This window comes from Pinus tabuliformis, chromosome J (assembly GCF_031772625.1).
Source record: "Pinus tabuliformis cultivar Carrire ecotype Pingquan chromosome J, CPIR1, whole genome shotgun sequence".
NCBI classification, from domain to species: domain Eukaryota; kingdom Viridiplantae; phylum Streptophyta; class Pinopsida; order Pinales; family Pinaceae; genus Pinus; species Pinus tabuliformis.
Genome location: NC_142295.1, coordinates 614,628,215 through 614,646,818, shown reverse-complemented (window position 1 = coordinate 614,646,818; position 18,604 = coordinate 614,628,215). Strand labels below are relative to the sequence as shown.

At 41.0% G+C, this 18,604-nt stretch overlaps 1 protein-coding gene across 5 annotated transcripts in view; it reads left to right on the top strand.

The window, feature by feature from the left end:
- The window catches only part of LOC149228455 (uncharacterized), a 437,914-nt gene that overhangs the window by 205,683 nt on the left and 213,627 nt on the right, over positions 1-18,604 (top strand). For 4 of the 5 annotated variants that reach the window (XM_089378219.1, XM_089378217.1, XM_089378218.1 and 1 more), the window contains exon 7: positions 5,623-5,784. In XM_089378219.1, coding sequence (XP_089234345.1) covers positions 5,623-5,784 — 162 coding nt within the window. Of the gene's footprint in view, positions 1-5,622; positions 5,811-18,604 lie in introns of all 5 variants that reach the window. The other variant, XM_089378220.1, reaches the window with a different exon arrangement.

The following is an 18,604-nucleotide window of genomic DNA, read 5'->3' as shown; positions in this document are numbered from 1 at the left end:
TATATTTGGACAAATGTGCCTGGAAAATCCAATGTGGGAAAACTGATGCAACAGCTGAGGGTTTGTATTATTAAGCAGTAGTTTTCTGAATACAGTCTTTGGATGCCATACTAGCTATCCAATACTGGGAATCTGACTGGCAGAAGATTAGTGAGAAATACCTCACACTATCACTGGCGTTCCGACACTGATCTAGGCCTTGGATGGCTGACCCCATGCTGGCTCTGCGCAGCTACTGCATCAGCCTACGCAGTTCTGCGTCAACCTCTTTGGGGATCTGTGTCACCTCTTCCCAGATCTCCTGCTATCTGGAGCTTCGTTCCTCTGTCTCTTTGGTCTCACACCTTGGCTTCGGGCTCAGGAACTCGACTTCCCAGCTGAATTTTAGACTCTCTACTACCCAGTGTGGCCTCTGCGTGAGCTTACACTGCCCAACATGGCCTCTGCGCTGCCTCTTCTGGATCTCTCTCTGCCTCCTCTGTGATGTATTCCCATATAAAGAAACTCTCCAACCGGAATTATCTCTGCCCCTCATTGCAAGAAATCTCTTCGATCTTCTCTCTAGCAACTGTTGCACTGCACTCAATGATAAATTCAATCTCTTGATCTCTCTCTGATGTGTCTTCCAAATGCCCATCGAAGTCCTTATTATAATCCTCCGGTTGAGTAATCAATGACCCAAATTAGATTGTAATCAATGGCTCAGATTATTTAGACTCGATCTTCGTCTTCTTCTAGAAGTTTCACCATCAATTTGATTAATACCTTTTAATTGCTTTAATTTCATAAGTTTAGACTTAAGCATCCATTAAAATTAATTAATTATTTTAATAAAATTGTCTTCGGGTGGAATTTCCCAAAACGATTTATGGGTATTGTGGAATACATGTATCCTAGCCTCTTTGCAAATTTTGAGTCTTAAAGCACATCCGATGCTACCAGAAATCAATGCCCCCTCTTAGCGAGGAATGTGCTCTAGTAATGCAACCTACTGAAGCATCATCCTATCTCTGTAACATCTTCCTTTGTGCTGCTGATGTCTGACATCGCTGCCCACCAACTACTGCGCAAATGCTACATCTGTACTATTGCTGACCCTGCCATTACCAACATTGCATCTATACTGCAACCCTCATAAGTTCTTCATCTGTGCTGTTGCTGGCACTGCCATTGCCAACACTGCATCTGCACTACAACCTTCTCCAATTGCTGCTGTTACTGCATCAACAACGGAAAAGCATCCAAAATTACTGAACAGGTGCTCAGCATGATGCATCTGTTGCTGGAGTTCTGACCGCTGCTATTCTCTGCACTGATCCTTTGAAGTCTTTGCATTGCTGCTGACTCTGCATTATGCCAACTGCACTGCTGCCAAGTCTGCTCTGCGCTGCTCAGTATCTGGTGCTCCTAGCCACTACAACTGTCACTCCGACGCTCCTTTGCACCAACTGACACTACTTCTGATATTGGGCTGTCGTAGCAAGGTATCGATCTAAGAGGTGGACCCCTTAAGGATCTTGCCCATCTGTTGTTATTTCGAACTAAAGTTTTAGATCACCCCACCACTTCTTTGGAGGTATATGGGCAACCATGGCAAACTCCTCTTTCTCGAGCTTTGCAGATGCAGCCTTTAGATCATGCTTCTCGTCTTTATCCTTCTTCTTGAGAGGAAACTGTGTAGCGTAGTGACCAAATTCACCACACCAAAATTCCAGAGAGGCAGCACAGTGCCACACAGAGGCAACACAATGCTTCAAAGGGAGTCCACATTTTTGCTGGGGAGCATTCGAGATCCAGAGGCCAGGGTGTGAGTTCGGAGGCCAGGGAGTCGAGTTTGCAGTGGGCAGAAGATCAGAAGGAGAGGGTGACGTATTCCCTTGAGTTGTGACGTAGTGACTGCGTGAGCCCACACACAGACTACGCAGAGATAGCGTAGGGAAACTCATCCAGAGCCCGAATTAGTGTTGGATCTCCAGTGACAGTGTGAGATATTTTCTCACTACCTCTTTGGCAGTTTATTCTCTATATCGGATAGCTAGTTTGGGAATCCAATGATTTGTACTCAGATTACTACTGCATAATAATCAAACCCTCAACTGTTGCACTGGTTTTCCCACATTGGGTTTTTCCAGGGACGTTTGTCCAAAAACAATGGTGTAATTGTGTGTGTGTTTATTTCTCTCCTGTGCAATATTTTGTTTCCGCAATATTTTATGTTGTGAAGGTTGCAGTAGATTTTATTTCGATGTTTACTGTGTAACACTATAAATAACTTGATTCATAAATTAACAAGTAGGGGAAATTTAATCATTTGCTGCAATAGGGATTCGGGTCACCGAATTTTCACAATCAATGTCTGCACAAAAATGAGGAGAGAGAGATTCTTTTTTTGTCCAAGGGTTTGCACAAGGAGGCAAACATGAGGGCTTACAGCCACTGTGATGGAGGGCCGAAGTTTCCACTATAATCTCCAACGAACTGCCTAGAATATAAGTCCAAAAAGACCTCGGTCAACTTCTGAATTATGTTGCAAAAGGAGAACGAGCCTCTCTGCAATTTTTGTCCACAAAAGGAGACAACAAAATAGATGTATATATGATCCAAGTCTCTGTATTAATAAGTCCTTCAAGGAGATCGAACTGCAGTCAAATGAACCCTTCTAGACTTCCTTTTACGTGTGAATATATTCCAAAATGGAAGGCCAAATTAGGTTGAGATTTCAGACAGAATTGCTTGATGTGATAATTGGTGAAATGAATGCCATTGACCTCTTATTAATAGGCGTCATGAGAGGGCTAATTAGCCCTAGTAGGGCCGACATGGTGTCCTTCTTGAAGCCGACTTGTAGGGCTCATTGAGTCGGACTTGTAAAGTTAGGATGGGCCCATTTATAGATGTCTAAATTTAATTTCTTCTCCATGTTTTGATGAAATATGCCGACTGTTGACCACTGGGGTGGCACCTGATGATTATATGAAAGACTCCATGCCCAAGGATGATCCAGAGGAGACTTGTACCATGAGATATCATCAGTCAATAGAGTTTTTTCAATTTTACTTCTATTTTCTCATCATCTTTCTTGTACCAAGATTCCACACCCTATGGAGAATTGTAATAAGCGATACTAGTAATGATGAGTTTTGGGTTTGTAACAGACCTAGGATGTTGGGACTCGATGAACAAACAAGTACATCTTGGAATGTTTTTTTTTGTCGCGTTAATAATCTCTTCTTTTTCAGAGGAAGATAATTTTTTGGATTATTTCACTCACTTTTTACCCCAAAGCCGGGGTGACGGTTTGAAGGTTGAGCCTCTAACACATCTTAATGTCTAGAGTCGATGTATATTACCATACTAGATCACACAAAAAATTTCGTGGAATTTGGTTAGGTCTAGGTAGCAGTGTTGCGAAAATCGCGATAATATTGGAATATCGCGATTTTTTGAGTTTGGTGATATTATCGCTCGATTTTTACGTTAATTTATTTAATTTTTTTTTTGGCAAAAAATCGCGAAAAAATTGCGATAACTTGAAAAAATCACGATTTTTACGAAAAAATCTTGAAAAAAAAAATAAAAAAATCAAGTTTTTATTTATTTATTTTTCCAATTTTTTGATGAGGAGGAGGAGACACAACCTACCTGGGCTACTCTTGTCACCAGTAGAGGACGTGGTCTACCTCCTGTAGCTCCTAGTTCTTCAGCTTCTAGAGCACAACAGAGTCCACTGCCAACTCCACCTGCATCTACATCTAGAGGGAAAGGGAAAGCTATTGCATTTTCTTGCAAGAGGGGCAAACGAAATCAATAGTATTAGATTTTAGCTATTTGGTTTATTTCATTGTATATGACATTATGACTCATGATATGAAATACATTATTATATTTTTTGTTGATATTTTGATGCTGAGTTGGGACTTAGGAGTCAGGACTTACTATTCATGCCATGATTCACTGTTATGTGTGATGTAGCACTAGAAATGATATTACACATCTTATATATTAGTTCTTTTATCATATTTATGTGTCAATGTATTTATTTTATGTTGTAGATGTTTTAGATATTAAAAAAATTGAAAAAAAATGAATATTTTTGTATTTTACGATTTTTTCCTGATTATTTCTCGATTTTTATGATTTTTCCGATTTTTTCCCTTGCCGATAATATCCTGAAAACGATAACTGGAACATTGCTAGGTAGTCATTTTTAAAATTTTTAGATTTTGTGCACTGCGAAAATTGCTAATAATATTGTGTTTGTAATGTGATAAATGATGTTTAGAGAAGTTGTATGGGGTATGAGTAATGAAATTTGCAATATCTTAAGGCTATATTGTTACTGCCTTGGAAATCTTGCGACATATTGTGATATTGGAAATATTTGCAACAATGTTTAATACAATGACCATGTATGAAATTCTTGCTCTCCATCATGTGTTTGATTGATAGTTGCGAGTCATGAATCCCTTCTCTTTTATTAATGGCGGAGATTGAAAATTCCATCAAACAATAAGTTGATATTTTTTATTGTAATTGTATTTGTTCCTATCCATTTGCTTCTTCTATTAGGGATTGTTTTCATCCACTTTAGCCATTCATAGTTCAAAGTGGCATGCATCGTAGTCTCTTACTAGATATTAGATTTGTGATTTATTACTTGTTCTTTATTTGTAGACAAGTTGAGAGAATACATAGCTTCTATAGTCAATTTCATTTGTTGGATCCACACATCATGCTGTTGCACATTGTGCGCTGCAAATGCAGGTTTAGCTTGTTTTTTCCCATACTAGAACATCTGGCATTTCAGCTATCAAGCACCACTCAGGGATTGGTGAATGGAGTGATTGAGGCTGCTGATTCTTACTGCCGCTATTTTTTTATCTGTAAAATACTGACCAGATTGCATTAGCTTTGTTGTTCCACAATAAATCGCTATTCATCTTTTTGTCCTTTCATAATTACTGTAAAAGGCGTATTTAGCCTATAGATTTTTGATTACTTTTCCTCCTGTAGAGCATTTGGGTGAGAATGCTTAAAAAGTAATTCTTTAACCTTTTTCTCCCTTGTCATGAAATGCATTAACCTGGTTCCATATCTTTTAAAGTATATACCTTAGGACTGGCTATTGTGTGCGTTCATTTAATGCCAAACTGGAAACTTAATTTCCATCAAGGGAGAAGATATACAAGTTCAAATTTTGTTCAGATAGGATGCAAATACAAGAATCACCTTGCAGTTTTTACAGTACAGTTTGTTAATGTAAACACATTATGTGTTGAATTCAATGCTTATGAAAACCATTAAAGGTTGGTTTTTCATCCAGCTACCTTTATAAATTCAATGGTTCAGTGGTCTAGAGCTGTTTATATGGATAGTCAGAGATCATACTATTTTAAGCGGCATTTAAGGTTGAGATTTGTTAGAGTTAATGATTTTTCTTAGTCAAATATGAACTGCTTTTTGGAAATTTGTTATTGATGTCTAAATTTTTTCTAGATATAAAATTTTACTGTTTTTTTCTTTAAATCTTTTATGTAATTTTGAGCCTGCACAGAATACAATCAAACACAGGACCATGATTCAGAAGGTTTTTAATTTACTAGTGATTTTCTTTGATGGCAGGTTTCATACCTTCGATATGGACTTATGGTACGTCATATTATTGACAGAAAGAGTCCTGTTTATGGGCATACTCTGGAGAGTTTGGATGAGGGAGATGCCTCATTTTCACTAACAATCATGGGGATGGAAAGGTCATCAATGCAATCTATATTTCACCTGGAGGTGTGTTGTTAGACGTCCCTTCTAAGGTTTTATTTGCTCCATCCGAAGTGGCTGTGGCAGTTCTCATTACTCAATGGCCTGAACTAATCAGTCTCCAGAGCTCTTTATTGCTTCTATCTTGCATCTGTTAAACTCTAAGTTTCTCCCAGTTTGACGATTTTGTAGAATACAAAAAACATTGAAATGTCTTCGATTTTGTTCTAATGTGATGAAAGGTACTGTACTTATTCAGTGTAGTGAAATTGCATTATGCTTTTCTTTGAAGTTGGATGCTGGTACTTGAAAGTAAAGCAAGCACGTTTGCCTTTCAAGTGAGAACTTGGACAGACTTCTTGTAACAGCCCCCCACTCTTACCTCAGCTTAAACCAGCTCAGTGGAAGGAGTTACTTTCATCTTACCCGACTTCCATATTCTAGTCATGGAAATGGGGTCACAACTATCAACTCTCTTGAATCTACAAACTAATACCACCATTGCATCTGGCTCATTGAGAGCTATCCAGCGATATAAATTTTGTCCCAATCTGACTTACGTATCAAAAGTTGTGGTCCTTTAAAGTTTTAGCCTTAATGTCCCTTGCCATGTCAGCACGACTGCCACGTGGCGATCACTAAGTGGCCCATGTGGCTTGCCTCATCATCACAAAAATCTTGCATGGCATTCCATGTGATCCTGGGTCTTGCCAAGTCATCACACCTCGCCCTATCACACTTTCACATTAATACATTGGCATACCCCACCAATACTTCAGGGAGTGATGGGAAAGAGTTCCGTTAAATGACAGGGAAATTCCACATGAACCACATGAACCCCCAAGGTCTCGAAGTCCTGAGGTTCACGATGCCAATATTTCCTGTTAATTGCTGGGAGGAATTTCCATCCTGGCCTCATCAATCTTGTCCCCTCCACAACTGTGCGACCATGAGGATTCAGGAATCCTTGCTGTCTCAAAGTCCCAAGGTCTGAGTGCCCACGGGCCCCGAGATGACATCATATCGCCTCGGTGCATATGTATATGGTTAGATATGTAGCCGACCTCGTGGTCCCGTGGCATGACGATTAATTGACCATCTATTGATGTGCATTCCTTCCATCTCTCGACTTCGTTCTTAGGGCTGTGACTCCCAACTACTTGGGTAACTTGCCCAACCAACTCATTTTGGTGGGTTTTGACCTCTCAAAAATACCTTTTGAGCTACCCAAATTCCAACAACTTGTTTCTTCCTCTTTCCTTGAGAGTGCATCCGCGATAGTACTTTGTTTTCCCTTTTTGTTGATAATTTCAAAGGTATATCTCAACATTTTTGTGACCCATTTTTGTTGCCCTTCTAAAGATAGTCTTTGCTTCAAGAAGTACTCCAAACCATCATGATTTGTTTTTTTCTTTGAAGTGCCTTCCTATTGGGCATGGACACCATTTCCTAACTGCATGTAATATGGCCTATTACCCACCAAAATTGGGTGACCCGTAGGAGAAACTTCTCTCTTCATCTATTTCCAGCTGACAACCAACAACCCTTGAAAGCCACCTTGTAGCCAATGTGATGTGCCATTCATATCTTCTCCATGTGCATCAGTCATATGCTTCCTAGCCCGTTTTTAAGAGCGCATGTTGGAAGGTGGGCTTTTGATCAAAAGATACTTTATTCATTATGCAATTGGGTGCTTATGCTTGTTTGTATTTGGGAATTTTAACATGGATCATTGGGTGAATTGGAAGAAAGAAGGGTTTTGGTCGTAGTCTTGTTCCCTCAACTTAAATAAGGGGTTGATTTTCTATCCTAGTCCAGTGGGACCACCCCTAATGGTCCATTGCTTTAGGAAGGGGCACTACTTGGAAATCCATGATTGAGATACCATGTCCCATCTATCCCTTTTCCATACTTATCACTCCCCTCGGTATATTACAAGCCCTTATTCCACATTCCCTCTTCAGGTCAACTAACCATTGGTTCATTAGGATTTGGCATCCACACATCCTATACCTCAGGCAGGGCCTGGAAATGAACCATAGGAGGTTGATGCAACTAAAAGTAAAAGAAAGAGCATGTAATGGATAGAAGAAAAACAAAAGAAAAACCAAAATGCAAAAGATGGCCAGGATGTATAAATTAGCACGTAGGCAAAAGCCAAACATGAGCTATACCTCTTTCATATGGCAATCACCCGGTTCCTAGGCCAATGTTGCCATATCTCTTAGAAGACAAGGAACCCTTGCATGTCTCAAACCTTGATGGGTGATGAACTATCCCATTCTAAAGGGGGCGATAACTGCTATTCATCATACAAAGCAAGCACTCATCCTTGGAGCTACGAGCAGTAATACAACAGAAAATCAAGAATAAGTAAAATGCAATATATTGAGGGGTGAAAAAACAAAGGCCGAGGTAACTCATTCTTCCACAATTTCTCCCTCCTCACATCTATACACCCAGGATGAGGTATCACATTATAGCTAGCCCCTTTGACCATGGCACTTGGTCATGGAGTTCCTTTTCTCCCCCTTCATTCCATCATTACTAACATGACTCCTATCGATTGAAGGGGGTGCTGAGGACATGTCAGTCCCCTTTTGGGGCTGGAAACACCTAATAGGGTCATCTATTAGCCACTCCTACCTTGGGAGGCAACACCCTTAAGTGACTAAGGCCCCAATTTTGGAAGAGAAGCCGCATATGAAGTGTTATTATGCTCATTTCTTTCAAACTTGGTTCACTTAGATGAACTACTGATTAATGTACCTGATAATGAAAGTTGCAGCACTAGATATTGTGTGTAATTGGTAGGTGGTTCCATCTACAGGTTTGGGCAACTTAACTGGGGTCCAGGTCCTCCAGAGGGACATATAGACACCTACAGGTGATGCGTTGAGAGCTATGGGAATCCGAAGCATTTTGGAACATCATACATAGCCATATGCACCTCCAACATCCACAATCTCTGCACTTTCCCTACATTATCCATGGGATGATGCACTTGTATCAGAATGCCCCCAGCCATCTTAACACTTCAAGAGGGCCAGGCAGCGGATCCAGGGCCCAAATGAGGTTTGTCTCCTACTATGAGACATGGGAGGGCTAGCACCATCTTCAATGCCCTCAATGTTGGAGCAGAGATAGAGATTTCACCACTTGGAGACCCATGAGAAACAATATTTCAGGGGTCCACAAGATGATTTGCACCTACACAGAGGGGCCAACCCCTCCATTCTGATTTTAGAGGCCCTCTATGCTTCACTTGGCACAAGAAGGCCTCAATGTCAGCCCTCTAGAGGCCTACACATGCATGATGCTAGCATTTCGGCCCACTTGGTGGAGACTTATCTTTATTTCACATTGGTTATTAGGTTGGTTGATGACCTAGAGGCTTGTTGCACATTATTTTATAATTTTAGGGGCTTGTAGGCAAAACTAGAAGTAGGACTTATATATATATTTGTGAGATGTCATTTTATCTCACATTATCACACTTCTTTGGATTTTCGGCCTTCTTAGAGAGACTAGCACTTCTTGTTCTTTTGGATTATATTGGATCTTGGATGCACTTTGACATTTGGAGCTGATTTTTGGATATTCTTTGGAGAAATACTTGGCATAATGGATGGATTTTCTTGCATAATTTTCTTGTAAGTTCTTAAATTGTTGAAGATCTTTATTTCTATGTCTAATGTGCAGAATGATTGATTCTAGTTCATGCTAAATTGTGCCCTAATTTTATTGAATATCTATTGAATGCTAGCTAGAGAAAAATTGCATGCGTTATTCATACATGCAACTGTAAGAATTGTCCCAGTTGTGAAACCCTTTGTAGCTCTTCCCATAAATTACATTATACCTTTAGTGGGTAAAACCGTAAATGCTTGAAGTTTGTGCTAAGGCATCAAATTTCAGCCTCCTTAGAAACAAGATTAGCTTGACATCCTTGATTCCATATACCCAAGGGACAAGGCTTTAGTCCAAACCATTGGCGATGAAGCCTATTTTTCATCCATCTTTTCTCTCTCCTAAAATTTGATCCTTTTAAGGCTAAATTAGTCAACTAGTGCTTGGTGCGAAATCCTAGGGAAGGATATTTTTGGTGGCTGGAGAGGCTAAACATCAAGAGGAGTATCTTGGCTACAATATCACTCATTTTGGTGTGAAACCACTTTAATTTCATCCATAAAATCTCTTGCCCTAGGTGTTTTCTCTAATAAGGGAACCCAAGTTTTCTTTTCTCAACTTGAGGACTTCTTTGAAGGTTTCATGAGTTCTGACGTTGATGAAATCAATCTTAAGAAACCTTTTCTCCTTGCCTTGAATTTTGGGGAATCCCAACACTCGCATAACCTATCAAACCATAAGTGTTGTGCACATTTTTCTAGGCCACCTGATAGAAATTGAATTGCCTTCTACTTGAGCCTTGAGCATAAAATCGAGTCTTTGTTGAGAAGATCCTAGCTAATCACCTCATTGACCAGGACTCCTCCCATCAGTGAAAGTTCGTAAAGAGTAGGGGGTTTTGGACCTTGGTTGTGTTGATAGTGGGCCACTACCCCATTGTTAGCACTCGGTTTAGCTTTAGCCTTGTAGAGTTCCCTCTCCAGGGCCTCTTAAATTTCATGTTAACATGGCCAACATTTCTTTTCCGTATATGGTTTTGAGTAAATTATTTCCTTTAAGTTCACTACTTTCAAAGGTAAGGGGCCTTCCTTCTTGCATCAAAACTACACCAAAGTCACGGCCTGAGGCATCACACTCCGCAATGAATATTTTTGTGAAATCAAGTGTTGCTAAGACGGGAGTTGAACACAACCTTTTGTGTATCTATGAGATCATTTACTATTTCTTGAAGTTCAATCTTTCCCTGGATAGACCATATAGCCAAAAAGACCATAAACCAGAATGGAAGAAAAGCAAATGAAACGCTCTCAAACGATCTCAGGGTATAATTGAAAGTGAAGTTTTACTTTGTACATGTTAGATCATGAATTAGTAATTTCTTTCAATCTTCGAAAGAGTAGAAACGACCACTAACCCATTGTTAACACAGTTTAGCTTTAGCCTTGTAGAGTGTTGATTTCTGGTAGCATTGGATGTGCTCTAAGTCTTAAAATTTATAGGGAGGCTTAGACACATGGATTCTCAAATACCCAGAAATCGTTTTGGGAAATTCCACTCAGAGACAGTTTTATTAAAATAATTAGTTATTTTTAATGCAACCCTAAGTCTAAACTTAGGAAATTAAAATAATTAATGGGTATTAATCTAAACTGTGGCTGAACTTTCTAGAAGAAGGCAAAGATCAAGTCAATATGATCCTAGCCATTGATTAGAATCCATTCTGGGTCGTTGATTGATCAATGAGAGGATTATAAGAGGAGGCTTGATGGGCACTTGGAGAACACACCAGAGGTAGATACTCAGTTACCTGAGTAAGATTGATTTTCTCACTAGTCGAAGTTCGGCAAGAAAAAATCGATTCAGAGGGAGAGTTGTAGGTGAGAAAGGAAGAGAGGGCATCAACATCTTTTGAGAGTGCAAGGCAAGAAGACACAGAGCAAGAACATGGTGACGCAGAAAGAGGCAGCGTAAAGGTTGTTTCACGCAAGGCCTGCGTGGGTAGCCAAACGCTCGGCTAGTGTGAGAAGTTTGATGCAGAGGGATGCAAAAGGATTTCGGGGAAGAGGAGTACTTCACCTGGATTAGAAATTTTTCAGGAAGCGGCTGTAAAATTTCTCTCTTGTTTTGCTGGTTGTAATTTGTACATGAGAATTTGCTGAAGAATAATAAAGAAAACCTCATTTTCTGCACTGGTTTTCCCACATTGGGTTTTTCTAGGGACGATTGTCCAAAAATAACTATGTCATTGTGATTGTATTTGTGCTAGTATTTTTCCTTACATTTACTTTTTGCGATATTTTAATTTTGAAGGCTATAGTAGAATATATTTCGATATTTGCTATAAGAACGTTTTGAATAACTTATTTATGAGATAATAAGTAGAAGAAATAATATTAATCACTGCAGTAAGATTTCTATTTAGAAATTTTCACATGGTATCAAAGCTAAGGGAAAGTAGAAGCCAAAAGACCCAACGTTGAAGGAAGAAAGGAATTCGAAATTCCTACAACGACAATAATTCGAATCTCCAAGGGGCTTGTGTAGCTCAAAGCCAAGAGGATTAGATTTTGTGGGAAAACTCTCTCTAAGTGAGTCGATAGAGAGGTAAGTCTTTCCGATCGAAATTTGTCAGTGGTAGAAGGAACAACGCATTAAAAGATTCAGCGAGAGGGGTTGTCTTAGGTGGGACGCAGTTTTTCTGCTGCAGTTGCTGGGACAGGTTAGCGTCAGAAATTGGCGCAATATGGATACTCAAAGTGTCTTAGAGTTATTGACCAGATTAGATGAAGAATTGCCTAGCAAATTCAACATTCGCAGATGTTTGGTACTTTGATAGTGGGGCTTTGACTCATATGACTGGAGTACGAGAACATTTCTCGAGCTATCAAGAAGAACAAATGTACTTCCAAATCACTATGGAAAACGAAATGAAATGTGCTCTAGTAGGGAGAGGCATCATAGCGTTTTAGACAGAAGCAGGGACTAACATCTGAGCCACCATTGTTCTACATGTGCTAGGATTAGGAATGAACTTGAGTTCAGTGTCTCAGTTATAGGAAAAGGGATACGATGTATACTTCATGGGAAAGAAAGTATACGTCAAGCATCCAAGCTGGAAGAAGAAAAGGAAAATTGGGATTCGAAGCAATAAGTTATATAGATTGCAACTTGAGTCACCAATGGCACTGATAGGCAACAACCATAATGGTGAAAAGGAACGTAATGAATTATGGCACAAGCGAATGGGGCATTTACAACATGGAGCATTGAGGATGCTCAGAGAGACTATTACAGGAGTACCAGTCCTTAGTAGTGAACATGATGACATGTTGATTTGGGGTAGCATCGGATGTGCTCTAGTCATGAAAATTGGTGGAGAGGCTAAAGCACATGAGATCTCCAAGACACAAAAATGGTTTGGGGAAATTATACCCGGTGAAGGAGATATTAAAATAATTAATATTTTTAATGGGCTCCTAAGTCTAAACTTCGGAAAATAAAAATATTAATGGGTATTAGTATAAAATTGGGTTAGAAGGTTCTTAATGACATGTATCAAGCCAAATCTAATCTTAGTCGTTGATTAGAGATGTAATCTCGACCATTGAAGACTCAACAGGAAATATAAGACAACGCTTGAGGGTCAGTTGGAGACACACCAAGATTGATCAGTTAGTTCGATTTTCTGAAGCGGGGTTTGATGAGAAAGTTGAACAAGTGATCTATTGTAGCGAGGGGCAATGAGTATATAGTAGAAAGGCAAAAGATAGTGCTTGAGGGTGAGCACAAAACCTGGAGAGGCTGACGCAGAGGCAGCCAAAACTACGCAGAGGTAGCAGGAGCCACATAGAGGCAGCTAGAGACTGCGTAGAGGTTAAGGGGTCCGCGTGGGTGACGCAGAAGGCCAAAAAGTTGAGGCAGAGAGGCAAAAGGCTGACGCAAAGGGTTCAGAGGTTGTGCATAGGCTAGCAAAGCTGATGCTGGGCTGAAGAGGTAGCGCTGAGGAATTGTCGGCAGACTAGCTAAATATTTGTCTTCGAGAAGAGGTATTACTACCGTGTAACAATCTCTGTTGGGTGAGCTAGTTCAACACACTCTTTGTACTCAAGAAATCTGCATAATAATAAAACCCTCAAAATTGCTGCACTGGTTTTCCTGCATTGGGTTTTTCCAGGGACGATTGTCCAAAAAATAACGGTGTCCCTTGTGTGTTTGTCTAGTATTTTAGTTGCTGATCTGTATATGAGTTAAGGCTGCATTTGAGTTTATTTTCAGTATTTATATGCATAAATGACTTGTTAATCCTTCTGAGCAGTTACACAAAGTTCCTCCAAATCCTCCACTCTACTCTCAACCCTTAGATCCGGATCTGGCGAATTTGCTGCAGGAAGATTCTTGCCCACACTAACCCTTGGATCCAGCTCTGGTGATTCTGCTGCAGGAAGATTCTTGCCCACACTAACCTTTGGATCCATACCCATGCAATCAGATCCAGAGGGACCATAAACTTGTCGATCCAGTGTGGAAGGAGAAGCAGCACTAGGGCTTTTCCTCTTTAGGGTGACCTTAGCCCTAGACGGGCATTCCCGGATCAAATGACCGTGAATCTTGCAGTAATTACATCTAAATGGAAGATTTTTGTAAGGAATAAACAAGTAGGTGAAATTAACCAGATAATGCAGTAGGGATTTCTAATGGGTAACATTTAGAAATTTCAACATGGTATCAGAGCATTGCATATCACAAGAGAGCTGAGGGCACCCGTTGAATCAGAGAATTTGCAGCAGAAACAGTTGTTCCGAGAGATAGAAGTTGTTCGTAAGCAGAAAGCAACAGAGAAGGAGTGACACAAAGGGCGTGCGTTATCATTTTGAGCTAGAGAAAGGGTCAGCGTAGAAGCAGTGAGAGGCAGAAGAGGCTGACGAAGAGCCACGTCATCCTACTTAGCCAAGCAGGAGTGACGCAGTTGGCCAGAGGAGCGATTCAACCATTGCCGGGATAGCGCAGAGCCAAGAGGCTCAGTTTCTTCAGCTGCTGGGGCCTAGAGAGCTATGGGCAGATTGTGGAGTGTGAATCTTGTGGGGTGCTGTTGCTGTTGAGGTAGAACAGTACCTAACGAGACAAAACCAAGGTAGAGGGAGTCGCTACCTAGGCGGATTTCTAGCCAAGAAATCCAGATCAGTGTTGCAGGAGCAAAGGGGATCAGAGAGGAGCAATTCGACAGTTGGAAGGAGGATTTCCAGAGGGAAATCGAGACTCAGAGGGAGTCGAGGAGAGGATTTCCAGGAGGGAAACCAAGACTCAGAGGGAGTCTAAAAGAGAACTGCCAGGAGGGAAGTAGAGACTCAGGGGGAGTTGAAGAGAGGAGTGGAGATCATTGTTGATGACGACTGTGCCATGAGTGTTCATGTACCTCTACAGAAGAGGTGGGGAGACATTGAGTTCTAGTTAGGAGGACTACAGGAGATGTGGGGCAGGATCCTTGAGGTACCCAAACTCTTGGATCATATCTTGCTATGGGAGCCCCGAGTGATAGTAGTAGGATGATGGATGTCAGTAGAAGAAAGATCGGATGGAGCGACAGAAGACTGCTAGAGTGTAGTAGTCCCTGGCAGCACAGAGAGGGTTGCGATGGTGCGAGAGGCACAAAGGAGGTTGCAGCAATGCAGGAAGGCACAAAGGTGTTTGCAGCTGTGCGAGAGGCACAGAGTTGTTGCAAAAGCGCAGAGACAACAAAGGGAGCACAGGATAGCAATAGAGAGAACTTCAGCATCAAGAGGGTTTCTAGCCTGAAAAGGATGTTAGTAGTTGGGTAGATCAGTTACCATCGTCTCAGTAACTGAGTTGCAGTGTAGCAGTAGCAGTGGTAGTGCTATGGGCAACACCATGCAACATGATGAGATAGGGCTACAGTGCAGATGTAGTGTTGGGAAGAAGGACCAACAGCAACACAGATGTAGAGGGAGTTGTCGTACAAATGTAGCAGTGGCAGTGGTAGAGCCATGGGCAGCAGTGCAGGATGAAAGAGTGCAGAGGATGTTGGGCAGGAAGGCCAAGCATCAACACAGGTACCGATGCCGGATGATCAGTGGGATGCTCAGTGGTGGATTATAACTAGAGCACATTCCTCGCTAAGAGGAAGTGTTGATTTGGTGTAGTATCAGATGTGCTCTAGCCATGAAAATTGGTGGAGAGGCTAAAACACATGAGATCTCCAAGACCCAGAAATGGTTGGGAAAATCTACTCGATGAAGGAGATATTAAAATAATTAATATTTTTAATGGGTTCCAAGCCTAAACTTAGGAAAATAAAAATATTAATGGGTATTAATATAAAACTGGGTTATAAGGTTCTAAATGACATGGATCAAGCCAAATCTAATCTTAGCCGTTGATTAGAGATGTAATCTCGGCCGTTGAAGACTCAACAAAAAAAGTATAAGAGGAGGCTTGAGGGTCAGTTGGAGACACACCAAGATTGATCAATTAATTCGATTTCTTGGAGCGGGGTTGGCTGAGAAAGTCGAACAAGTGATCTGTTGCAGCGAGGGGCGGTGAGTACATAACACAAAGGCAAGGATAGTGCCTGAGGGTCAGCATGGAACTTGGAGAGGTTGACGCAGAGGCAGCGAGAGCTATGCAAAGGCAGCACGAGCCACGAAGAGGCAACTAGAGACTGCGCAGAGGCTAAAGGGCCTACGTGGGTGACACAGAAGGCCAGAGAGCTGAGGTGGAGAGGTAGAAGGCTGACGCAGAGGGTTCAGAGGTTGCACATAGGCTAGCAGAGCTGATGCTGGGCTGAAGAGGTAGCGCCGAGCAATTTTCGTGGGGCAGACTAGTTGAATATTTGTCTCTGAGAAGAGGTATTACTGCCGTGTAACAATCTCTGTTGGGTGAGCCACTTCGGCAGCCTAGTTGTACTCGAGAAATCTGCATAACAATAAAACCCTCAGAGCTGCTGCACCGGTTTTCTCGCATTGGGTTTTTTCGGGGACGATTGTCCAAAAATAACGGTGTCCCTTGTGTGTTTATCTAGTATATCAATTGTTGATCTGTATATGAGTTAAGGTTGCATTTGTGTTTATTTTTAGTATTTATATGAATAAATGACTTGTTAAGGAATAAACAAGTAGGTGAAATAACCAAACAATGTAGTAGGGATTTCTAATGGGTAACATCTAGAAATTTCAACAACTTATGTAGAGGATGTGTACTAGGGAAGTACGTTAAAGCAACTTTTTCCAGAAGTAACTATAGAGCAAAATGTGTATTAGGATTGATACACTTAGATATCTGTGGTCCTATGTCCACAAGAGCTCTTAGTGATGGCGAATACTTCGCCACCTTTATCGATGATCACTCCAGAAAAATCTGGATCTATTTCTTAAATACCAAGGATGAGGTCTTTGATCATTTTCGAGAGTTTAAAGCTCTTGTTGAAAATATGGCGGTGAAAAGGATAAAGGTATTGCGTTCTGATAATGGTGGAGAATATATGGACAAAGATTTCATAGATTTCTATGCAAATGAAGGCATCAAAAAATAGTGGACAACTCCATATAATTTGGAGCAGAATGGAGTAGCAGAACGGAAAAATAGAACTATTGTTGGGGCAACCAAAGCTATGTTGTATAATCAGGATCTACCTAGGTATCTATGTGCAGAAGCTTGCAACACAACAATTTTTATTCAGAACAGAACTCTTCATAGGGCATTGGGGAAGAAAACGCCCAAATGGGCCTTCACAAGGAAGAAGCCGAAAGTTAGTCATCTTAGGATATTTCGGAAGCGTGGCTTATTGTCACATTCTAGACGAGAAGCGCAGTAAATTGGATTAGATTGCAGAAAAGGGGTATCTCGTAGGACACAACGAGACTTCAAAGGCATACAGAATCTACATTCCTAGCAGCAGGAAGATTGTAGTGAGATGGGATGCAAAGTTCATGGATGACAGAGCATTCAGGAAATATCGTGAGATGCTTGCAAAAGATGAGTAAGGAGATGTTCCATTAGTACAAGAGCAGTAGCCGTAGCAAGAAAGATAGGAAGGAGGACAGACCCTTGGATCGAGTACAGTGACTAGTACTAGTATCTCCTTAGGAGGAAATACAGATCATTCTCAGTAGATGGAATGACAGGATCAAGAGGAAGAGTTGGTTGAGCCTCCCACCACCAGTGGTAGAACCAATAGAGAAGTACGACAAATACTATGGGATGTAGAGGAGTTTGTTGGAGCTCCTAGAACCGAGAAAAGGCAGCGTAGACAACTTGATAGATACCAGGCATTGGTGGCTCAGGTTGAAGAACCCTCTAGCTTCTAGAAAGTTGTTCAACACCAAGTATGGGTGGATGCCATGGTAGAAGAATAGGGCTCTATCATGATGAATGATGTCTGGGAAGTAGTACCTAGACCAGAAGATAGATCAATGGTAGGATCACGATGGATCTACAAGATCAAGTATGCTGCAGATGGAAATATAGAAAGTATAAGACAAGGTTCGTAGAAAAGGGGTATGCTCAGAAAGAAGGAATAGACTATGAAGGGACCTTTACCCCAGTTGCTCAATACACCTCTATTAGATCCGTTATATCCCTAGCAGCTCAAATGGGATGGGAGATTCACGAGATGGATGTCAAGACAAAATTCTTGAATGGGGTGATAGAAGAGGAGGTGTATATAGAACAACTCGAAGGCTTCGAAACTCATGAGAAGAGAACTAATGTTTTATATTAAAGAAAGCCCTGTTTGGGCTCAAGAAGGCACCCAGAGCATGGTATGGTTGAATTGATAGTTACTTGCAACAATTGGGATTTGTCAAGAGTGATGTTGATCCCAATCTCTACTATTTGATGGTAGAGAATGAGTCACTTATTCTGGTATTATATGTAGATGACCTGTTCCTAATGGGTCATCCAAGCTCATACATGATTGCAAGAAGAATCTTGAAGTTGAATTTGACATGAAGGACATGGGGTTGATGCATTATTTTCTAGGGTTAGAAGTTTGGCAGAAGAATGGGGAGATCTTCCTTGGACAGGGAAGATATGCTACAAAAATTCTGAAGAGATTCAGAATGTAGGATTGTTGATGCATGGTTACTCCCATGATCACCAACTGGAAGAAAATAGATGCATTAAGAGACAAAGAAGTAGACCCCACCTTGTATAGGCAGCTCATTGGGTCGCTCATGTATCTGGTCAACACTAGGCTGGACAT